We start from the raw sequence: 17,364 nt of genomic DNA, 5'->3' as shown, positions 1-17,364 counted from the left end.
TTACTTGCCAACTATAAGTGACTAAAATCACTGTTTTTAACACAACACGCAAGTGTTTTTTTTAAAAAAAAGCTGTTCACTCCAAGCATGGTGTAGTGTCTGATAACTATGTGAAGTCCACGTGACTGATGCTAGTTAGAAGCTGTTTAGCAACAGCTTACTGTTTCAGCTAAGCGGCATATTATCCCAAATAAACAAAGGGAATCGTGGCTATTTTCACAATTTGTTTTTTGTTCTTCAAGAGCTGCCCAGAATAAGTGGCTGCCTCAGTTAGCCAATAGCCCAATTAACTGGAATCCACTGTATTTGAAAGTACACCTGGATGATTAGGATAGATTCTGAACAGTGGTGCAGCAAGTGGAGCTGCTGCCTCCACAGCTCTAGTGATATAATTTTGATCCTGACTTTTGGGATTATCTTTGTGAAGTTTATGCTTTCTCCTTATTACCACGTGCCTGTCCTCCCACTTCCTAAAGAGAAATGCAAGTTGTCAACTAATGAGTAGGGGAGAATGAAACAGGTGTAAGTGGGAACTTTATGGTCAGTGCAAGCATTGGCCATCAGTTAAAAGGAGTCTATATGGATTTCATATTTGCATCTAATAAGGGCTATATCCCGAAGAAACATAATTACTGTATTCATGAAGAACAGCTTTTCTACGTAGAAAATGTTCTAGAAAACAAGTTGAGTGTTTTATACTTACTTCCCTTAACTTTAGCTTTCCTTGTTACTGTCAGTTGTGCCACAGACATTTGCATTATTTGCAAATTTCTTTATCATTGCCCTATATTTAAGTCCAAATTAATGGAAAGGAACTTATAGTCATCCATAAATCCATTACCCATTGCTTCCTGCCACTGGGCCAGATTTCCATTTTCCCTTGTATCTAATGGGCTTTTGATTTTTTTTTTGATGACACTGCCATGTGGAATCTTAATAAAATCTTTGGTAATATCCTTACAAATGACTTTGCGTCTGCTGAACTCATCAGTTCTCCGTTGTTACTTCAATTTTATCAAATTAGTCAGACAGTTTCCCCTGAAATGTGTACTTTCTTAATGAAGGTGTGTATTGTGCCTCAGAATTGATTCCATTAATTTTCCCACTAACATTAAACTAACTCTCCTGTAATTACTCAGTTTATTCCTTTTTAATCAATAGTACTAAGTCATTGCTGTTCGGACATCTTTCTACAGTTATGTAAAGGTGAGAATTGAAAAGCAGTAAAACTGGGAAATATTAAAATATCACAATTTAGGGTATACTTGGGTCAGGCAACATCTACAGCAAGTTGACATCTAGAACCAATGACCCTTGATCAGAATTGAAAATTTGTGGAAATAAAATTTGTTCACTTCACCCCTCCTCTTGCTTGCAAATTGTAACTAACGAAGTATCTCAGATTGGCTGGAGACAGGCAGACAGACTGACTGACATGATGCTGGCTGTGAGAGTAATGAAAGCTTATTACTCAGATGAACTGTGCAGGGAAGATGTGAATGGATGGAATAAAAAATAACAAATAAAAAAATTATGCTTCAAGGTCCTTCCTAGCAGCTTGGCATTCTATCTAGCAATTTATGCTTTGTACATCCTCTTTTTTTCTGTTTATCCCATCAAACATATTGCACTCTTTTTACTAATAATGCAACATTAATTCTTTTTATGAATATAAAGCTTCCTCATATTTCCACCAACAGTTATTATTTTACTCAGTTTTCTGGTATCTGCAGTTTTTAATTTTACTATGTCTTTTTCTTACTGTTTTTATAAAGCATTATTGAATTTTCTCTAATTTTAGTTGCTGCTTTCTTCATACCTTTTTTATGTCCTAATTTTTCTCTAAATCATCCTCTTGTATGTATATTTTCCCAGATTTTTCTGTTCTTTCAGGACTTTTATTTATTTTCCCCTCTGTGCAATACTTCATTTAGGAGGCTTGTGATTTGACCGTAAGACATAGGGAATTATACCATTCAGTCCATTGACTCTGTTATTTCATCATGTCTGATCTATTTCCCTTTCAACCCCATTCTCCTGCTTCTCCCCATCACCTTTTATGCCCTGACTAATCAAGAACCTATCAACTTCTGCCTTAAATACACTCAGTGACCTGGCCTCCACAACCACCATTGGCAATGAATTCCACAGATTTACCACCCTCTAGCTATAGGAATTCTTCCTCATCTCTGTTCTAAGTGGATATTTCTCTATTCTGAGGCTATGCTCTCCCCCCCCCCAAAAAAAAAGAAACACACTCTTCACTCTATCAAGGTGTTTCTACATTTGATAAGTTTCAGTGAGATGCCCTCTCATTCTTCTAAATTCCACCGAGTAAAAGATGAAAGCCATCAATTATTCGTCATTGGCTTAACTTTGTGTTGGGAAAATGTTTACCTGAATTATTTTAACCTCTTTCAATACCTCCCTTATCTGTAGGATTGAGTCACCTTCAGTTACCTGCACCTTATACACTCTGGCTCTGTGTATAAAATTGATGTTAGCCCAATTTATAACCTTTATCCTATTTTTCTTTTTCAGTAACTGTTAACTCTAATTAAACTATGATCACCTCTACACAACTGCATGCCCCGCTTCATTCCCTAAAACTAAATTCCTGCACTCCCTCTACGCTTTTTGCACTGACTCAAAATTCCTCTGTACCTTTTTACATCAACTACGCTAACATATTAGAGTAATTGAAGCACCTTTTTATTTTTTCTACTGCTTTTCAACTTGTATATTTATCTACAAATTTGTTCTCATCTTCAGACTGTTTGAAAGTTTGTAGTAAATTCTCCAGTAGTATAATTGTCTCTGTATTAGTTCAGTCTGTCTAGCCTCATCTGACAATTCTTCTAACGTTGTGCTTTCTCACAACTGCATTTGTTTTGTTTTGAATGAGTATTATCAACTTATTTTATTCTAACCCCCCCCCCCCCCAATCCACAGGTCATCTGAAGACATTACAAATACATTCATTTTTCAGAACTGCCCCTTTTCAGTCTAGGCAATGCCTATATTATAGCCATCCATTAAAAAATTTGCTTTTCCAGAATTGTTGGAAGAGATTGACATTAACAGAATTAATTACAAAATGCCCAAGAAATAATTTGTCTAATGTCTTCACATTTGAACAGATGATGTACATTTTTAGCACAGTGGGCTTGTTTTGTTGCCTTGCAGTTTTTCTTCCATGACTGCTCGGCATTTTCCAGATTATCCTTGAGATATTCTTAAGTGTAAGTTGTAGTAGTGCAGTCACTCAAGTTGAGTATGTTGCTCTCCTAAGGGGTTCTCTACTGGTGGGTTCTAAGGTGGCTATAGAGGTCAATCCAGGAACCACATATGCAGTAAGTGGTAGATGTACTTAGCAGTTGGATCTTAGTTGTTTAGTCTGTCCTTTTCCTAGATGCCACTTGTTCTCTGCAGCACAGCAGAGGTCCATCTAATGTGGTGAAAATTGTAAACCTTAATGACCAGACAAAGGAATTTCACTAGGTATAAAACTCTATTTTACAAAGGTTTGATGCTGTAGGAAAATCTGCCATAGCTAAGGTTTGGGATTTACTACAACACTTGCAGTCAACTTGTATCTCCTAATGTAGCTGCAAGGTACTTAAGGCTTTTGTGTTAGAAACTGAAAAGGCCATCTCTTATTTCTCCTACACCACACCCCTCTCCAAAGCCATGAGCCAGCAGCTGCAGTACTATCATTACTGTTGACAGAAAGAAAACTATTCCATGGGAGCACATTTCCACTTAAAATATGGGGTTCATTGACAAATATGGCTTTGCATTTGAAAAATGGAAGCATTAGACAGTTTTATCAGAATACAGCTCCAGTAATGGCTGAAGTATTACATGTATCATCGCCCTGACAGCCATTAAACACAGTTGGATTCCCCTATCTATTTTCCAACCTCTGCTTTCTAAACTCTTGTCTTACACATTCATTTCCTTTCTCCCATCTTAATCATTGGTCAATTTCCCTTTTTTGCTGCCAAGCTGAATGACTCCCAACAACAGCTGCAAACCTATTTGTGATAGTTGTCCCTGTACTTCATGATATGCGAGTTGGATGGGACCAAGACCAAGTTTTGGAATTCCCTCCATGTTTTCCCACATCTATCTGCTCTTCTGGAATATTGTTTTTTTTTTCTCTCCTTCGTAAAAATGTGATCATATATCTGAATATCTATGAATTCCATGTTTCTGTGTTTAAACATTTCAACGTGATGGCACAAAGAATTGTAATCAAGGGATGGTAAGGGTACAGAGTGATATTGTTAGTTTAAATTAGCAGATGAAGATCTATCAAGTGGAGAATAATGTGGGAAAATACAAATAAAGCATTATCTTCTTGTGATTTTGCAAAACTTCCCAATGCAAAATCATGTGGATTGCCTATTATATGATTTGCAGTACACTAATACAGGCTTAGTGAGTAATGAGGAAAACTAATGAGATGTGGTTTATTTTTGTGAAAATGAATACAAAAGTGGGGAGATTGGTTCCACGTTGACAACATTGGTGAAAGCTCATCTGGAGTACTGTGCAGTGTATTGGTCATTTCTAAACTGTTTCAAACACTCTTAGGAGAAAAGCTTGAGCAAGCTATGTAAAATTATTTTAGACAGTCATGAATCTTTAAAACTCTCTTCCAGAGGTTGGTAGAAATTAGTCCTCTAAGTATTTGTAAGGCAGAGTTAGATACTTAATGAGCAGGAAGGTGAAAGGTTTAGGAGTAGGATGGAGGTTACTGCTGGAGTAGGCTCAAGCACTTGTGTAATCTAATCTTGCAAATGGGAAAAGCAGCATAGTCAGCATTGCTTTCAGCATGGGGGGGGGGACCCATCTCACAAATCTGATTTGAATTTTTTTGAATTAACATAAATGATGAGGGTAGGTCAGTTGAGGTTGTCCACTTACTATTGACATTGATGTATTATTGTCGCATGTTTTGAGATACAGTAGAAAAAACTTAATTTTGAAAGTCATGCTTATAGTGAGACCCTGTAAGGATTTTGTGTCATAGCTGTCTACGTGAAACGCAAGCCAAGGCTGTACAATATGGAGAGCAAACTGTTGCCCATGTAGCAGGCTCCCTCTCTCCACGCAGTTGATGAATCCAAAGGAATGGCAGAGATCGATACTGTTTGGTACCAGCGGCATTGCTGGAGTTGCAAGTCAGCATTGAACTCAATGTAGGACTGCCTAGGGGACTCCAGCTCTGGATTTTCCCTCGGGGTTTACTCCAGAAGCCTTCCCAACGAATAGGTATAGCCACAAGGCAGCGTGAGTTTGAGATCAGAGCTTTCCTTCTCATAAATGAGCTGCTAACCATGACTGACGGGCTCTGTCCAAAGCAATTGGTTTTATGGTGCCAGTAATCCATCTTTGCTCCTTCTCCTGTCAGTAGAAATGACTCCACCAGGCTTAGTAGCTAAGCCACGCGTGAAGATCAGGTTGTTAGTTGCTATTTGAGATGTATGCCATTGGGAACATGTGATAAGTAGTGGGAGCTTATCCCCACTCCCTCCTCACTAGGCAATGACAACCTTATGGAACCATATATCCATGCAGATTATATTTTTTAAAACTTGTGTATTTTGAGGCACTACAAGGAAGAGCAGTAACAAAATGCAGAATATAGTGTTACTGTTAAAGTTCAAGGAAATTCAATGTAGTTAGATTATTAGATAGATTGTGAGGTCAAAAGTTTTTCAGTGTTTAAGAGTCTTATGAGAGCAGGATAAAAGCTTTCCTTGAACTTGGTTGTGTGTGTTATCAAGCTTTTGAATCGAGAAAAGAAAATGTCTGTGGCAGGAGGTGTCTTCTTATGCTGGCTGCTTTTCAGAGGCAGTGAAGTATAGACAGCATTTTTAAAATCATAAGAGATTCAGCAGATACTGGAAGTTTTGAGCAGCACACAAAATGCTGGACGAACTCAGTAGGTCAGGCAGCATCTATGAGTGGAGTAAACAGTCAGCATTTTGGGCTGAGATATTTCATCAGGACTGGAAAGGCAGTGGGAAGTAGCCAGAGTAAGGTTGGGAAAATGCCGAGTTCCTCCAAAATTCTTCATGATTTTCCCCACATTCTTAGTCTGACTTCTTCCCCTTTCCTTTCCAGTCCTGGTGAAGAGTCTCAGCCCAAGATCTCAGCTGTTTATTCCCATTTATGGATACTGCATTTTGAACATTTAACAAGATTTCTTACAGTAGGCTGGTCCTGAAGATAGACTTGCAAGGGATCCACAGTACATTGGTAGGTTAGGTTCAGAAGTACCTTCTTAATAGATGAGTGATGTGAGTAGAGGACTGTTTGCCTGACTGGTCTCTGACAAGTGGTGTTCCTCAAAGAGCAGTGATGGGACCTGTTGTTTGTAATATATGCTAATGATTTGGATGAAAATGTAAGTGGACCAATAAGTAAATTTGCAAATGTCATGCAAACTAGAGTTAGGAATAGCAAGAAAGATTGTCAAAGAATACAGTGGGATATAGATCAGTTGAAAATCTGGGTGGAGAAATACAAGGTGGAGTTTAATCAAGACAAGTGATGGGTGATGCATTTTAGGAGGTTAATGTAAGTACAAAGTATACAGTAAATGGCAGGACCCTTAAGAGAATGATGTACCAAGGGATCTTGCATTGCAAGTCCTTAACTCCCTGAACATTGACGGGGTTGTAAAGGAAGCAAAAAGAATGCTTGCCTGAATATATGGCACTGAGTATTAAAGGTATCAAATTACCTTGCGGTTGTATAAAATTTTGGTTAGGCCACATTTGGAGCATTGTACATTTCTAGTCATACTTAATAGGAAAGAGGTGAAGACTTTGGAAAAAAGTGCAGAAGACATCTATTACAGGGGTCACCAACCTTTTTTGCACCGCGGACTGGTTTAATATTGATGATATTCTTGCAGACTGGCCAACGGGGTGGGGGGGCGGGCAGGGGGTGTTAATCACAACCGGATTACAGCGATACTCGAAGGGGGTTCCTTATGTCCAGTCTATTCTGCAATTTAGTTTACGTGGCTATCAGCACTTACTTCTGTCCCGCTTGCTCAAGTTTTTTCCACTCAAAAAACTCAACAGGTTTGTCTTTAAGTGTAGGGTGCTTTTACTCAAGGCGCTGAAGCAGTTTTGAGGGCTTTATTGCCTCATTAGACAGCCCCCGGGCCCGAACTCCAGCCTGCCGCCAGACACCTTGGCCAGGTGCGGCTGGTCATGGGTGGGGTGAGAGGACAAGGTCAGGGCCAGAGGTCCCCGTGCCGGGGCCGCGGCGGTCACAGTCTGGAGAGAGCGACTGACCAAGTGAGGAGTGTGACAGGGTGCGCGCCTGCCTCCCTTGTAGGTAGGTAGGATCTATCGGCTGACAAAAGTTTGGCTCGAGGGATGACTTTCAGTAGATTGCAGCGAGGTAGCTGCTCTGCTACTTACGAAACCCTGAGCCCGAATTAAGTCATCTGCGAATATTTTTGCACTGGGTTCCCCACAAACATTCGGTGTGCTAAACAGGTTTCAAGGCGGTGCCCATCTGTCCGCGCTCCAGGCCAGTAGCATCGGCACTTCTTGCCAGCTGCAAGAGGTGGCCGGTTACCCGAGGCCAACCAGTGATCCCTGGCGCAAGGGTATCACTGCGTTTAGGTGACTGATGACTTTGCGTGCATTCAAGTTCAACAGTGGGTGTGCCAGGGAATGAGGAAAGGTGCTGCTGACTCATTTTATATCGACAAATCATATTGTTTCCTTGCAGCCCGGTGGTTGGGGACCACTGGTCTACTAGATTGTTGTCTAGATTGGAGAGTATTACATATAAGGAGAGGTTGCATGAATATGGATTGTTTTCTTTGGAATGTCAGGCTGAGCGGTGATGTAATAGAAGTTTTACATGTAATGCAGATGAATTTAATGTCTGGATTAGTACGTAAACTATATGATGATGCCATTACACGGACTTGGGAAGAACTGGAATGACAGGATTCAGATATGATTGAGGGAGGTGTAAAAGAGATGAGGAAGTCGTGTTGCTGATCAGAAAGAATGTTGCAGTGGTACTTAGTGAGGACATCCTGCAGGACTCATCCAGTATGGCAGAATAGCAGAGCTCAGGAATAAGAAAGATCAGGTCAGTGTATGAGTGGAAGGGTTTGCAGGTTTCGGCATTTTCAGGTTCCCGCTGGTCTTCAGTACCTCTGTGATGAGTGTGACAGGTTTGGGAAATCCTGTTAAACTTGCTTTGTTCATTTAATACAGTTCAATTTATTGATGCATATTGAATCATGGTGTGCTGGTGTCAGAAAACATTAATGCTTAAAGGGATTTCTAAGTGGGTGTTAGGGTTCCAACAATGCTATTTTGTAGAACCATAAATCAGCATTTCTTCTTTGATCAACATACAAAATGAAGTTGTTGACCATTTATCTTTTCTTTATGTAATCTTGCTAAATATGCTGCTCGAGTTTCTGCATTAATAATTGGGAGTGTAAAATAATTTTATGACAAATTCAGTGCTTAATTGCAAATCTTTTATGGAAATAGTTCAGTGATATTGTGATGAAGTACACAAAGGATTAAATATTATAGTCCTACACAGAAGTGACTAATTGCAAAACAATACACCTTAAATGTGGATTTATTTTTCAATTAGTTTCCTTTTTGAATCTCAGTTTTTACATTGTAAATTCACTGGTAATTGTCTCCTTTGATCTCTCCCTCCTGTTAGGTGTTTCTTCTCATCAAGTCCTCCCTTCTGTTTTTTTTGCTTAAACAGATTGGGATAAAAATTGGTCTCCACTGTTTTAAGCAGCAAGGCCTTTCTGTTTTTAGAAGTTGTGACAGAATTTGGAGTGTTCTAGTCCCTCAACCCTGCCCCACCATCCAATATAATCATGGTTGATTTGGCCACAAATTGACTCTCCTTTGCCAGTTTCTGCAACCTCAATTTCCTTGATTATTTTTTAATTGAAAAAAAAATTCCTAACTTTTTTAATTTGCACATCAAAATACCACACTTTCTCCTGGAAAGTTTATAATGTCAGTTAATTAGTTTTCATAAACCCAATATAATCATAGCTGCTCTCACTCTGGAATGTAGTAATTAATTCTCCATTATGATTTTCTACAATAAAAACCTGACAATGCCATTGTATGATCTAAATCTTTCAGTGTGCAGTTTTTTTTTTTTTACAGATTTTATTTGAGCCATGGATAATACAACTAAAGAGGATATTTTGTTTTCTTTTACAGATACCTTTGCCAGCAAAGTAGCTGCAATTCAAGATCAGTATGCTGATGCTTCTATTGGTAATGTGACCGGGAGCAATGCTGTGAATATTTTCTTAGGAATAGGTGTAGCCTGGACAGTTGCAGCAGTCTATTGGAATGCTCAGGGAAAGGATTTTGAGGTGCACCCTGGAAACCTGGCCTTTTCAGTCACTCTCTATACCATATTTGCTTTTATAAACTTTGGTGTGCTACTGTACCGAAGGAAGCCTGAAATTGGTGGTGAGTTGGGTGGACCACGGACTGCCAAGCTTCTAACCACAGCAATGTTCACTTTGCTTTGGTTGTTATACATCTTTTGCTCATCTCTGGAGGCCTATTGTTACATAAAGGGCTTCTAAAAATGAATCAGCAGAACATGAACCAAGTGGACATTTAGTATTTCACTCACCTGATGATGGAATGCTAACTTCTGAGAGCATTCTTTTTACTAGGTAGAAGTGGATCTTAGTGTTCATTCTGCAGGGGCATCATAACAATAAAAGCTATGAATGTAGGGCTTGGTCTGCTGCTGTGCAGATCAGTTGTACCAAATGGTAAAATATTTTTTATTGAGACAAAAGAGCCTAAAGTAATATTTATGGCACTTATACCCTCAGTAGCATGCCCTCATCCATTCATGGAATGATGCCTCTGTGCTAATGTGACTGACTGTTTGAGATCAAGTTGCTTACTCAGAAAAATGACTTGACCCATTAATTAGTTTTGTTTTGGATCTGCGTGCCCTACACTTCATTTAACATACTGAGTGCTGACAACTCCCAATTAAAAATTCAGTGTCAACATTTGGAGTTTTGATTTAATTTAATTTGGGTTCCTTAGTAAAAATGCACAGAATATGCGTAACTGCTAGACATTTACCCATACACCGTGTCATTGTTATTTTTGTACAATAATGTTAAATGTGATACTGTAATGCTGTGCATGGTTAAGGCATTTGTCCTATATGTAATATAAATACATCACCAATCTCAAGATCTACCGTGCATTGTTTATTACCAGGAATTGCTTGACTGCATATGGTGAGGGGGAAAAGCTATAGCTTTTAACTGAAATTTGCCACGTTTACAGAAATAAGTGGTACTGTTGGAACTAGCACATTCACAAAGACGTACTTGATCTATAAATAAGACAGAGTTTTTGTTAAACTTAGAAGTTGAATGATATATTATTAAAACTATTCAGGGTCATTTTTTTGTTTTAGAATGTCAGTATAGTTATTTCTGTTGTCTGGTTGCTTTTGTTGCTGTCAGCATTGTGGCACAATAAATCAGTAAGACAGTGTAATTGGGATGGTGCATGTAAATTAACCCAAGCAGAAAGATGACAATTGTTTATGTTAAATGTCGTTAAGTAGGCAATGAGGATATTGCTGTAGCAATCAACAGCTCATTACTATTGCCAGCTTTGGGAGTCATTTCAATGTTGTGTATTCTTGCAAATATGGTCCGAACTCTCATGCCAATTCACAATCTTGTACTAGAACCTCTATTAGAAGAAAGGCATGTTTCAAGATCTTAGTCACATTATGTGGCATTAGGTTTTACAAATAAACTCCAGTGGAGCTCTTGATTGAAAAATTGCAGATGCTGTGTTTAGAACCAGTAAAATATGTAAGATAGAATTGAAAAAGAATCTATTGAAGCAAAAACAAAATCATTCTTGTGAGCCATGAGTTGTGATCACAACAGAAGCTCGTGTAGTTGAATTAATGAAGAGTTAAGTGCAATAAGTGTTTTCCTTGATCAACACTAACGATAATAATAGAAAGGCAAAGATTTGCATTTGGTGCCACTTTGAACTCACTGAGAGCCAGGATACACTTCGTCTCTACAAGTAGACCCAACTTGCTGTATTGGTTTAATCTCATCATAGAAACAAATAGGTAGACTGCAATATAATGTTTATAATGGATTGTATATGTATGCAACTGGTACATAACCCTTCACAAGACTGTGTGCTGTGGTTTTGCTTTTCAAATGACCACTTCACTATCTTCCCCGGCTCAATGATCCCTCCCTTAAGATTAGCTATAGAATATAAATGAGAAATTCCCTTGGAAAGTCTGCTGTTTGTTAAAGCGATACTAATTTTTCCATTTTTTTAAATCAAATGTCCCCCACCACACACATACTCACACAAAATTAATAGTTTTTGCATATTAAAGAAGCCGTGGGGCCACAATGGAGTTGATTTTCAGACTAGAGCTGGGTCAAAATGTGTCAAGTCCATCTTGGATGATGAGGAAAGAATAATAGTGTTTTATTACTATTCAAGCTTGTATGAAGTACAAGTCACTTCAGCCATCTGATGACTCTAGGTTCATTTGACAACCAGCCACTGACTTATGACAGCTGAATAAGTTCTGGGGATCACATTCCATGCCTCCATCCATTTTTTAGTGCAATTGTAAACCAGTGGCCTTGATCACCAGTATTAATGCACAAAGCAATGTCACTCAAGATGTCTGTTCTGATCCCAGGGTCTGACATGTGTCACAATACTGTTGAAAACTGCAAGCAATACAAATCTGATTAAAACATTTTGCAGCTGATTAGTTTTGTGAGCAGTACAAGATGTTTATTTCTTTTTAGTACAAGAAATGAATGGTTCTGTTTTGAGAATGAAGTTTTAAAAGGGGAGCTATTTATTTCAGTGACAGTATGTTACTTTACATTCTGCTCTGCAGTTCTTTAAATATAGAGATATTATTACTGACAACTCCTGTAATTTTACTCTGTTAAATTTGCATTTACCCAGTCTAAACCTCCTTGATTATTCGCTGCATCATGTTGACGGCGCACAGTGAACTTTTCGTAGCTTCATCAAGTAGAGGGTGTAAGTGTCGCTCTTAGTGGTGTAAAATAATTACCTAGCCTGATTAAGGGCAAATACTAATGTTTTCGGGGGGAAAGTACTCACATGTTTGTTAAATGGATTGTTGTTTTGCTTTGCAACTAAATTTGCTGATATTTTTGTTGAGGCTTTTTGTTCATTCAGGCACAGAACATGAAGGATGGGCACCTTTACTAAGACACCAGAAGCTGCCAGATCCTTCCTTCCGGTTGTTTAACCCAAGAAGATGCAACCTGGAGAGGAAGCACTCCCAACTCTCCCCCTTTCTCAGTGAGGAAGTGCTCAGCAAGCATCCCTCTTAACCATGAAGCTTAAAGTAGGCACTGACCGCATGGAATTCATAGATAATTGCCAGTCTGCTTTCTTGCTCTCCATACTGCACGGTGGTAGAGCAAGACTTTTACTCTGCCACTGCAGCTATTTAGAGAGACTAATGTTAAATAGTAATGGAAGTACATTTCAAATAGAGAAATCATAATAAAGTCCCAGAGGCTCACAATTATTTCAGTTAATATTTGTTTTAATTTTATTTACTTTTCCAGAATGTATTGAATTTTCAGCCAACTGTGAAGTAAGAATCTAACCATAAGCATACTAAATGACTCCTGAGTGAACCGTGGTCCAATGACAGACTACTACAAATGTGATTTCTTTGTATAAGAATGGGTTAGATGAGGTACTGACATCTCAGCAGCCTAAGGAAGTCATTTCTGGTGCTTCTATTCACACCATTCTCAATACTTACTGCTTTTACATGAGTATGAGGTTTCATCTCCCAGATTGAAAGTGATCATTAAATATAATCTCAGTTAAATTAAAGTTAGAAATAATTCTTTGGGCAGAATTACCATCAACTTACTATATAATAACCTCTTGCATTTACCCACAAAAGGAGTCCTTTAAAACTGTAGAGGTCGTACAACAACTTACCCATCTGGCATCAAATTAAATCAGCTGCTAAGTAGAGCAGCTCAGCTGTTTTATAGAAACTAATCTTCTATTTTTCTAGTTAAAACCTCATAAAGAAGATAATATAAGTACTTTCAGACATCCGAATTTAATAGTATGTGGTAATTACAGTATCAGATTGATCCACCGTTCTGATCAGTGTTAACATCTAGCACTTAAATGAATATTTTGCTGCTGTTTCAGTAGTGGCTGTATCATTTTGTGTGGATTTTCCAAAATATATTTACAGTGGTTTAAATAATCACTAGTATTGCATAAGATGAAAGCACTCTAAGGCAGTTGGTTTGTGACCTTGTGTACATAGTACCTCATGCAGAATATCAAATTGTAATTCAACTGTTGTGCCCGAATGAGTGCTTTACTCATGGATGGTCACTAGCCTGTTATAGCAGAGCATGTGAATTAAGAGGAATTGTGGCAGCCTTTCAGGTAGATTTGATAATGAATGGGTGTGTTTCGATGAATGTAACTTTAGTGCTAGATCGTTCCTACTTGAACCAAAGTGTAATTGATCTGTCTCTTTTTAAATACCTAAAACAGCTAGGAAAATTCAACCACACTCTTGCAGTCATAAAAATGCAGATAGAGGTATTTGGCATTTACCCATTTAACTGTGATATAATACTTCATACAGTCCCTTAATTTGATTTATAGAGGTCATATTTTAAATGTATGAACTTTGATAACAGAATGCTAATAGAGGCTAAATGAAATAGTGGCTTTGAGAAAAGAGAAACTGGATGGAATATTTTTTCCTTCAGTTAATACAAGTGCATCAAGCATTGCATATCATTACATATTCAGTGATGGCATGTTACTTTATATTCTGATCTCCATGCGTTCTTTCCCCATCTATCATTTTAACAAAAGTGTTGAGCCCTTCAAAATATAAAGATTGATCCCACGTGGACCTTCTACAAGTATGATATAGTGAACCATTATTTCTAAACTGATTCAGTGTGTTTAGCTCTAAGTCCTAAGCAAATTATGGAGCCCAGGAATTCAAGTTTGGTTGTAGGGAAACTTAGTATAGCAAAGAGACTAGAGCATAAGGATGGCATGGGTTACAGTGTTTTTTGAGGTAGAGAGTAGGCAGCAAGAGGAAGACTCCTCAGCTAAACCTCACCAATAGTCACTTTGTCCACAGTATGACTAAATGAACAGCTTCCCTGCCTACTTAATATTCAGCAGCAAGAGATAATGCCAGACCTTTGGTAACAGTCCCTAGAAAAAGAGCTTTGGGGAAGAGAATTCCCTCAAGGTATGGGTATCCTACTCTACTTTAAATCTCCCTACCTGAGGATTTCCTTTAGTTGGTTAAAACAGTCTTGTACACATATCAGGGGCTCACCAAGATAGTTAATATTAGCTAACATTTACTGATGGCAAATGTTTGCTCCATCCTTCACATATGAAAATTGTGCCAGAATGTATTTCTGATAACATAACAATTTGCTGCTTGATTTTGCTCAGCACCACCACTGAGAACAAATGGTTTGAAATTGGTAGCACAATCATTGTAATTTCAGCTACAGCATTTAATATAGACCATTGGAATGGGCTGTGTAGGCTGTCTATACAGCTGGTAAAGAGTAACCTTTCTACCTCCTGATCTGAATCATTAATGCCTCGGAGTTACAGTTCCTTTTTAGAGCACTGTTTAAATACTAGCATTTCATTCTCACCTTATTAGTGGTACTGTCACAGTAATTTGGAAAGGAAGAGCATTGTGATTTTAAAAAAAAGACCTGAGCATGTTTAGAAGTTTGAAGGAGCTAGCATATTGGACAATGTTTAAGCTTCCCCAATGTCTCTCCCACTTTTGGATTGATGTTTAATAGTGCATGAAATAACATGGTGATCATTTTTGTACAGCCATGATGTCATTGGTATGTAAACAGAAGTGAATTTATATTTCTATTGGCATGAATTGGATATGCAATACAGTATTACTCAGTGAGCAACATTAGAAGCTAGTATGGATTAATTATGTTGTGACAGTGGTTCTGCCAATTTATTTGGTCGTACATCTGATAATCAATTATAGAACAGAATGAAGATTAAGAGACAAAAAAATTAAAGCTCTTGCCTGAACTGAAAGGTGTACACACACAACTTGATACAACTCCACTGTCAAAAATTGCTTGCATAGCTTTTCAGTTCGCTCTGTGTTGTATTTGTCAAAAAGTTTTAGTTTAAAATAAAATCTGCATAATTTGTAAATGTAAAGAATATGAAAATAACTAATTTTTTTTAACTTTACAACACATTGCGAATGGAAATTTTTCTGCAAATTTTGCAGTTCCAGAGGAAATGATTGCATGTTGCATATGTTGTGATTTGAGAAGAATTATCAGTGACTAAAATGCCTTATGCAAACATTCATTAGTACATTATCCAGAGCTGGTCTGAAAATCACAAATGTGTGGACTTTATGCTGTTTTATGTCATATTACTCAGCTTGATTTGTCTGTCATTTCTGTACTTCGTAAGGAACCTTTAATCTTGTAAAACTGTGGTGTGTATCTCTCATTGCTTGATCTGAATGGCTTTGTATAAATCAATGTCATAAGCTGTTTCCTCTCTTGCCATATTTCCTAACACATTAAATATAGATGTTTGTAAATTCTCCATAATTTCTCGTTCATTCTGCGTGTCTTAATATAATCAAGTCCAACAGGCATTTCATACAATACTGTGTTGTAAATTTCACTGTTATTCCAAGCTTGTCATTGGTAATTAAATCATAGCTGTTTTACACATGTAAATAAATTAAATTTATTAACATACTGCAATACAACAGAATACCTTTAATCTTGAACTTTAATTTGGTTGTGAAAATATCGAGCTTTTAAAGTTACAATCCTTAAAGATTCTAACAAAAGCAGTAATATAATTTTAATAAATGTCAGGCACATATTTACCAGAATTTGAAACACAGGCTATGAAGTATGTCTTCTATTCATGTTAAATGTGACCTGTGATACCCATCCTTGTCTGTGTTTGGAGCATTCAAGCATCTGCTAAATGTTATCACTATAAAACGCATTCTATGTGGGGAAAGGATGTTTTAAAATGAAATGACATTTGTTACTAGTTCATCTCTTTAAAGTTGTTTAGTCTTGTGTTTTTGTCTTCACTTGTAATTCCCTGCACTTGTGAAATTTTTCAGGTGTGCATTAGATTATGGAGAAATGTTCCTACATTGAAGGCAATAGTTTGAGTCGTATGGGTGCTCATTCAATAGCTGTTGAATTAAACATAAAGAATGAATTGTACATTAACCCTTGTTTATTACTGTAGAGAGGAGGCCAACTTTTTGTTCCCTGGTCACTAGAACTGACTACAAAGTCCAGCCTTTGCTGTCCATGCTGCTCAATGGTTACATCAACGATTTAGATGAAGGCATTGAGAATAACATCAGCAAATTTGCTGATGATACTAAGCTGGGTGGCAGTGTGACATGTGATGAGGATGTTAGGAGAATTCAGGGTAACTTGGATAGGCTGGGTGAGTGGGCAGATACTTGGCAGATGACGCTTAATGTGAATAAGTGTGAGGTTATCCAGTTTGGGAGTAAGAACAGGAAGGCAGATTATTATCTGAACGGTGTAGAGTTAGGTAAGGAAGTAATACAAAGATCTAGGAGTCCTTGTTCATCAGTCACTGAAGGTGAATGAGCAAGTGCAGCAGGCAGTGAAGAAGGCTAATGGAATGTTGGCCTTTATTACAAAGGGAATTGAGTACAAGAGCAAGGAAATCCTTTTGCATTTGTACAGGGCCCTGGTGAGACCACACCTGGAGTATTGTGTACAGTTTTGGTCTCCAGGGTTAAGGAAGGACATCCTGGCTGTAGAGGAAGTGCAGCGTAGATTCACAAGGTTAATTCCTGGGATGTCTGGACTGTCTTACGCAGAGAGGTTAGAGAGACTGGGTTTGTACACGCTGGAATTGAGATTGAGAGGGGATCTGATTGAAACATATAAGATTATTAAGGGATTGGACAAGATAGAGGCAGGAAATATGTTCCAGATGCTGGGAGAGTCCAGTACCAGAGGGCATGGTTTGAGAATAAGGGGTAGGTCATTTAGGACAGAGTTAAGGAAAAACTACTTCTCCCAGAGAGTTGTGGGGGTCTGGAATGCACTGCCTCGGAAGGTAGTGGAGGCCAATTCTCTGGATGCTTTCAAGAAGGAGCTAGATAGGTATCTTATGGATAGGGGAATCGAGGGATATGGGGACAAGG

The 17,364-nt window shown here is 38.1% G+C and overlaps 1 protein-coding gene across 9 annotated transcripts in view; it reads left to right on the top strand.

Moving 5' to 3' along the window:
* LOC140733095 (sodium/calcium exchanger 1-like) overlaps positions 1 to 15,747 on the top strand; it is a 225,677-nt gene extending 209,930 nt beyond the window's left edge. For 8 of the 9 annotated variants that reach the window (XM_073055944.1, XM_073055948.1, XM_073055947.1 and 5 more), the window contains one exon: positions 9,258 to 15,747. In XM_073055944.1, the coding sequence (XP_072912045.1) occupies positions 9,258 to 9,634 (377 nt within the window). In that variant the 3' untranslated portion in view covers positions 9,635 to 15,747. The remainder of the gene's footprint in view (positions 1 to 9,257) is intronic. The other variant, XM_073055949.1, reaches the window with a different exon arrangement.
* Positions 15,748 to 17,364: the final 1,617 nt, after the last annotated feature.

This window comes from Hemitrygon akajei, chromosome 9 (genome assembly GCF_048418815.1).
Source record: "Hemitrygon akajei chromosome 9, sHemAka1.3, whole genome shotgun sequence".
NCBI lineage: Eukaryota > Metazoa > Chordata > Chondrichthyes > Myliobatiformes > Dasyatidae > Hemitrygon > Hemitrygon akajei.
This window is presented reverse-complemented; position numbering and strand designations above follow the sequence as displayed.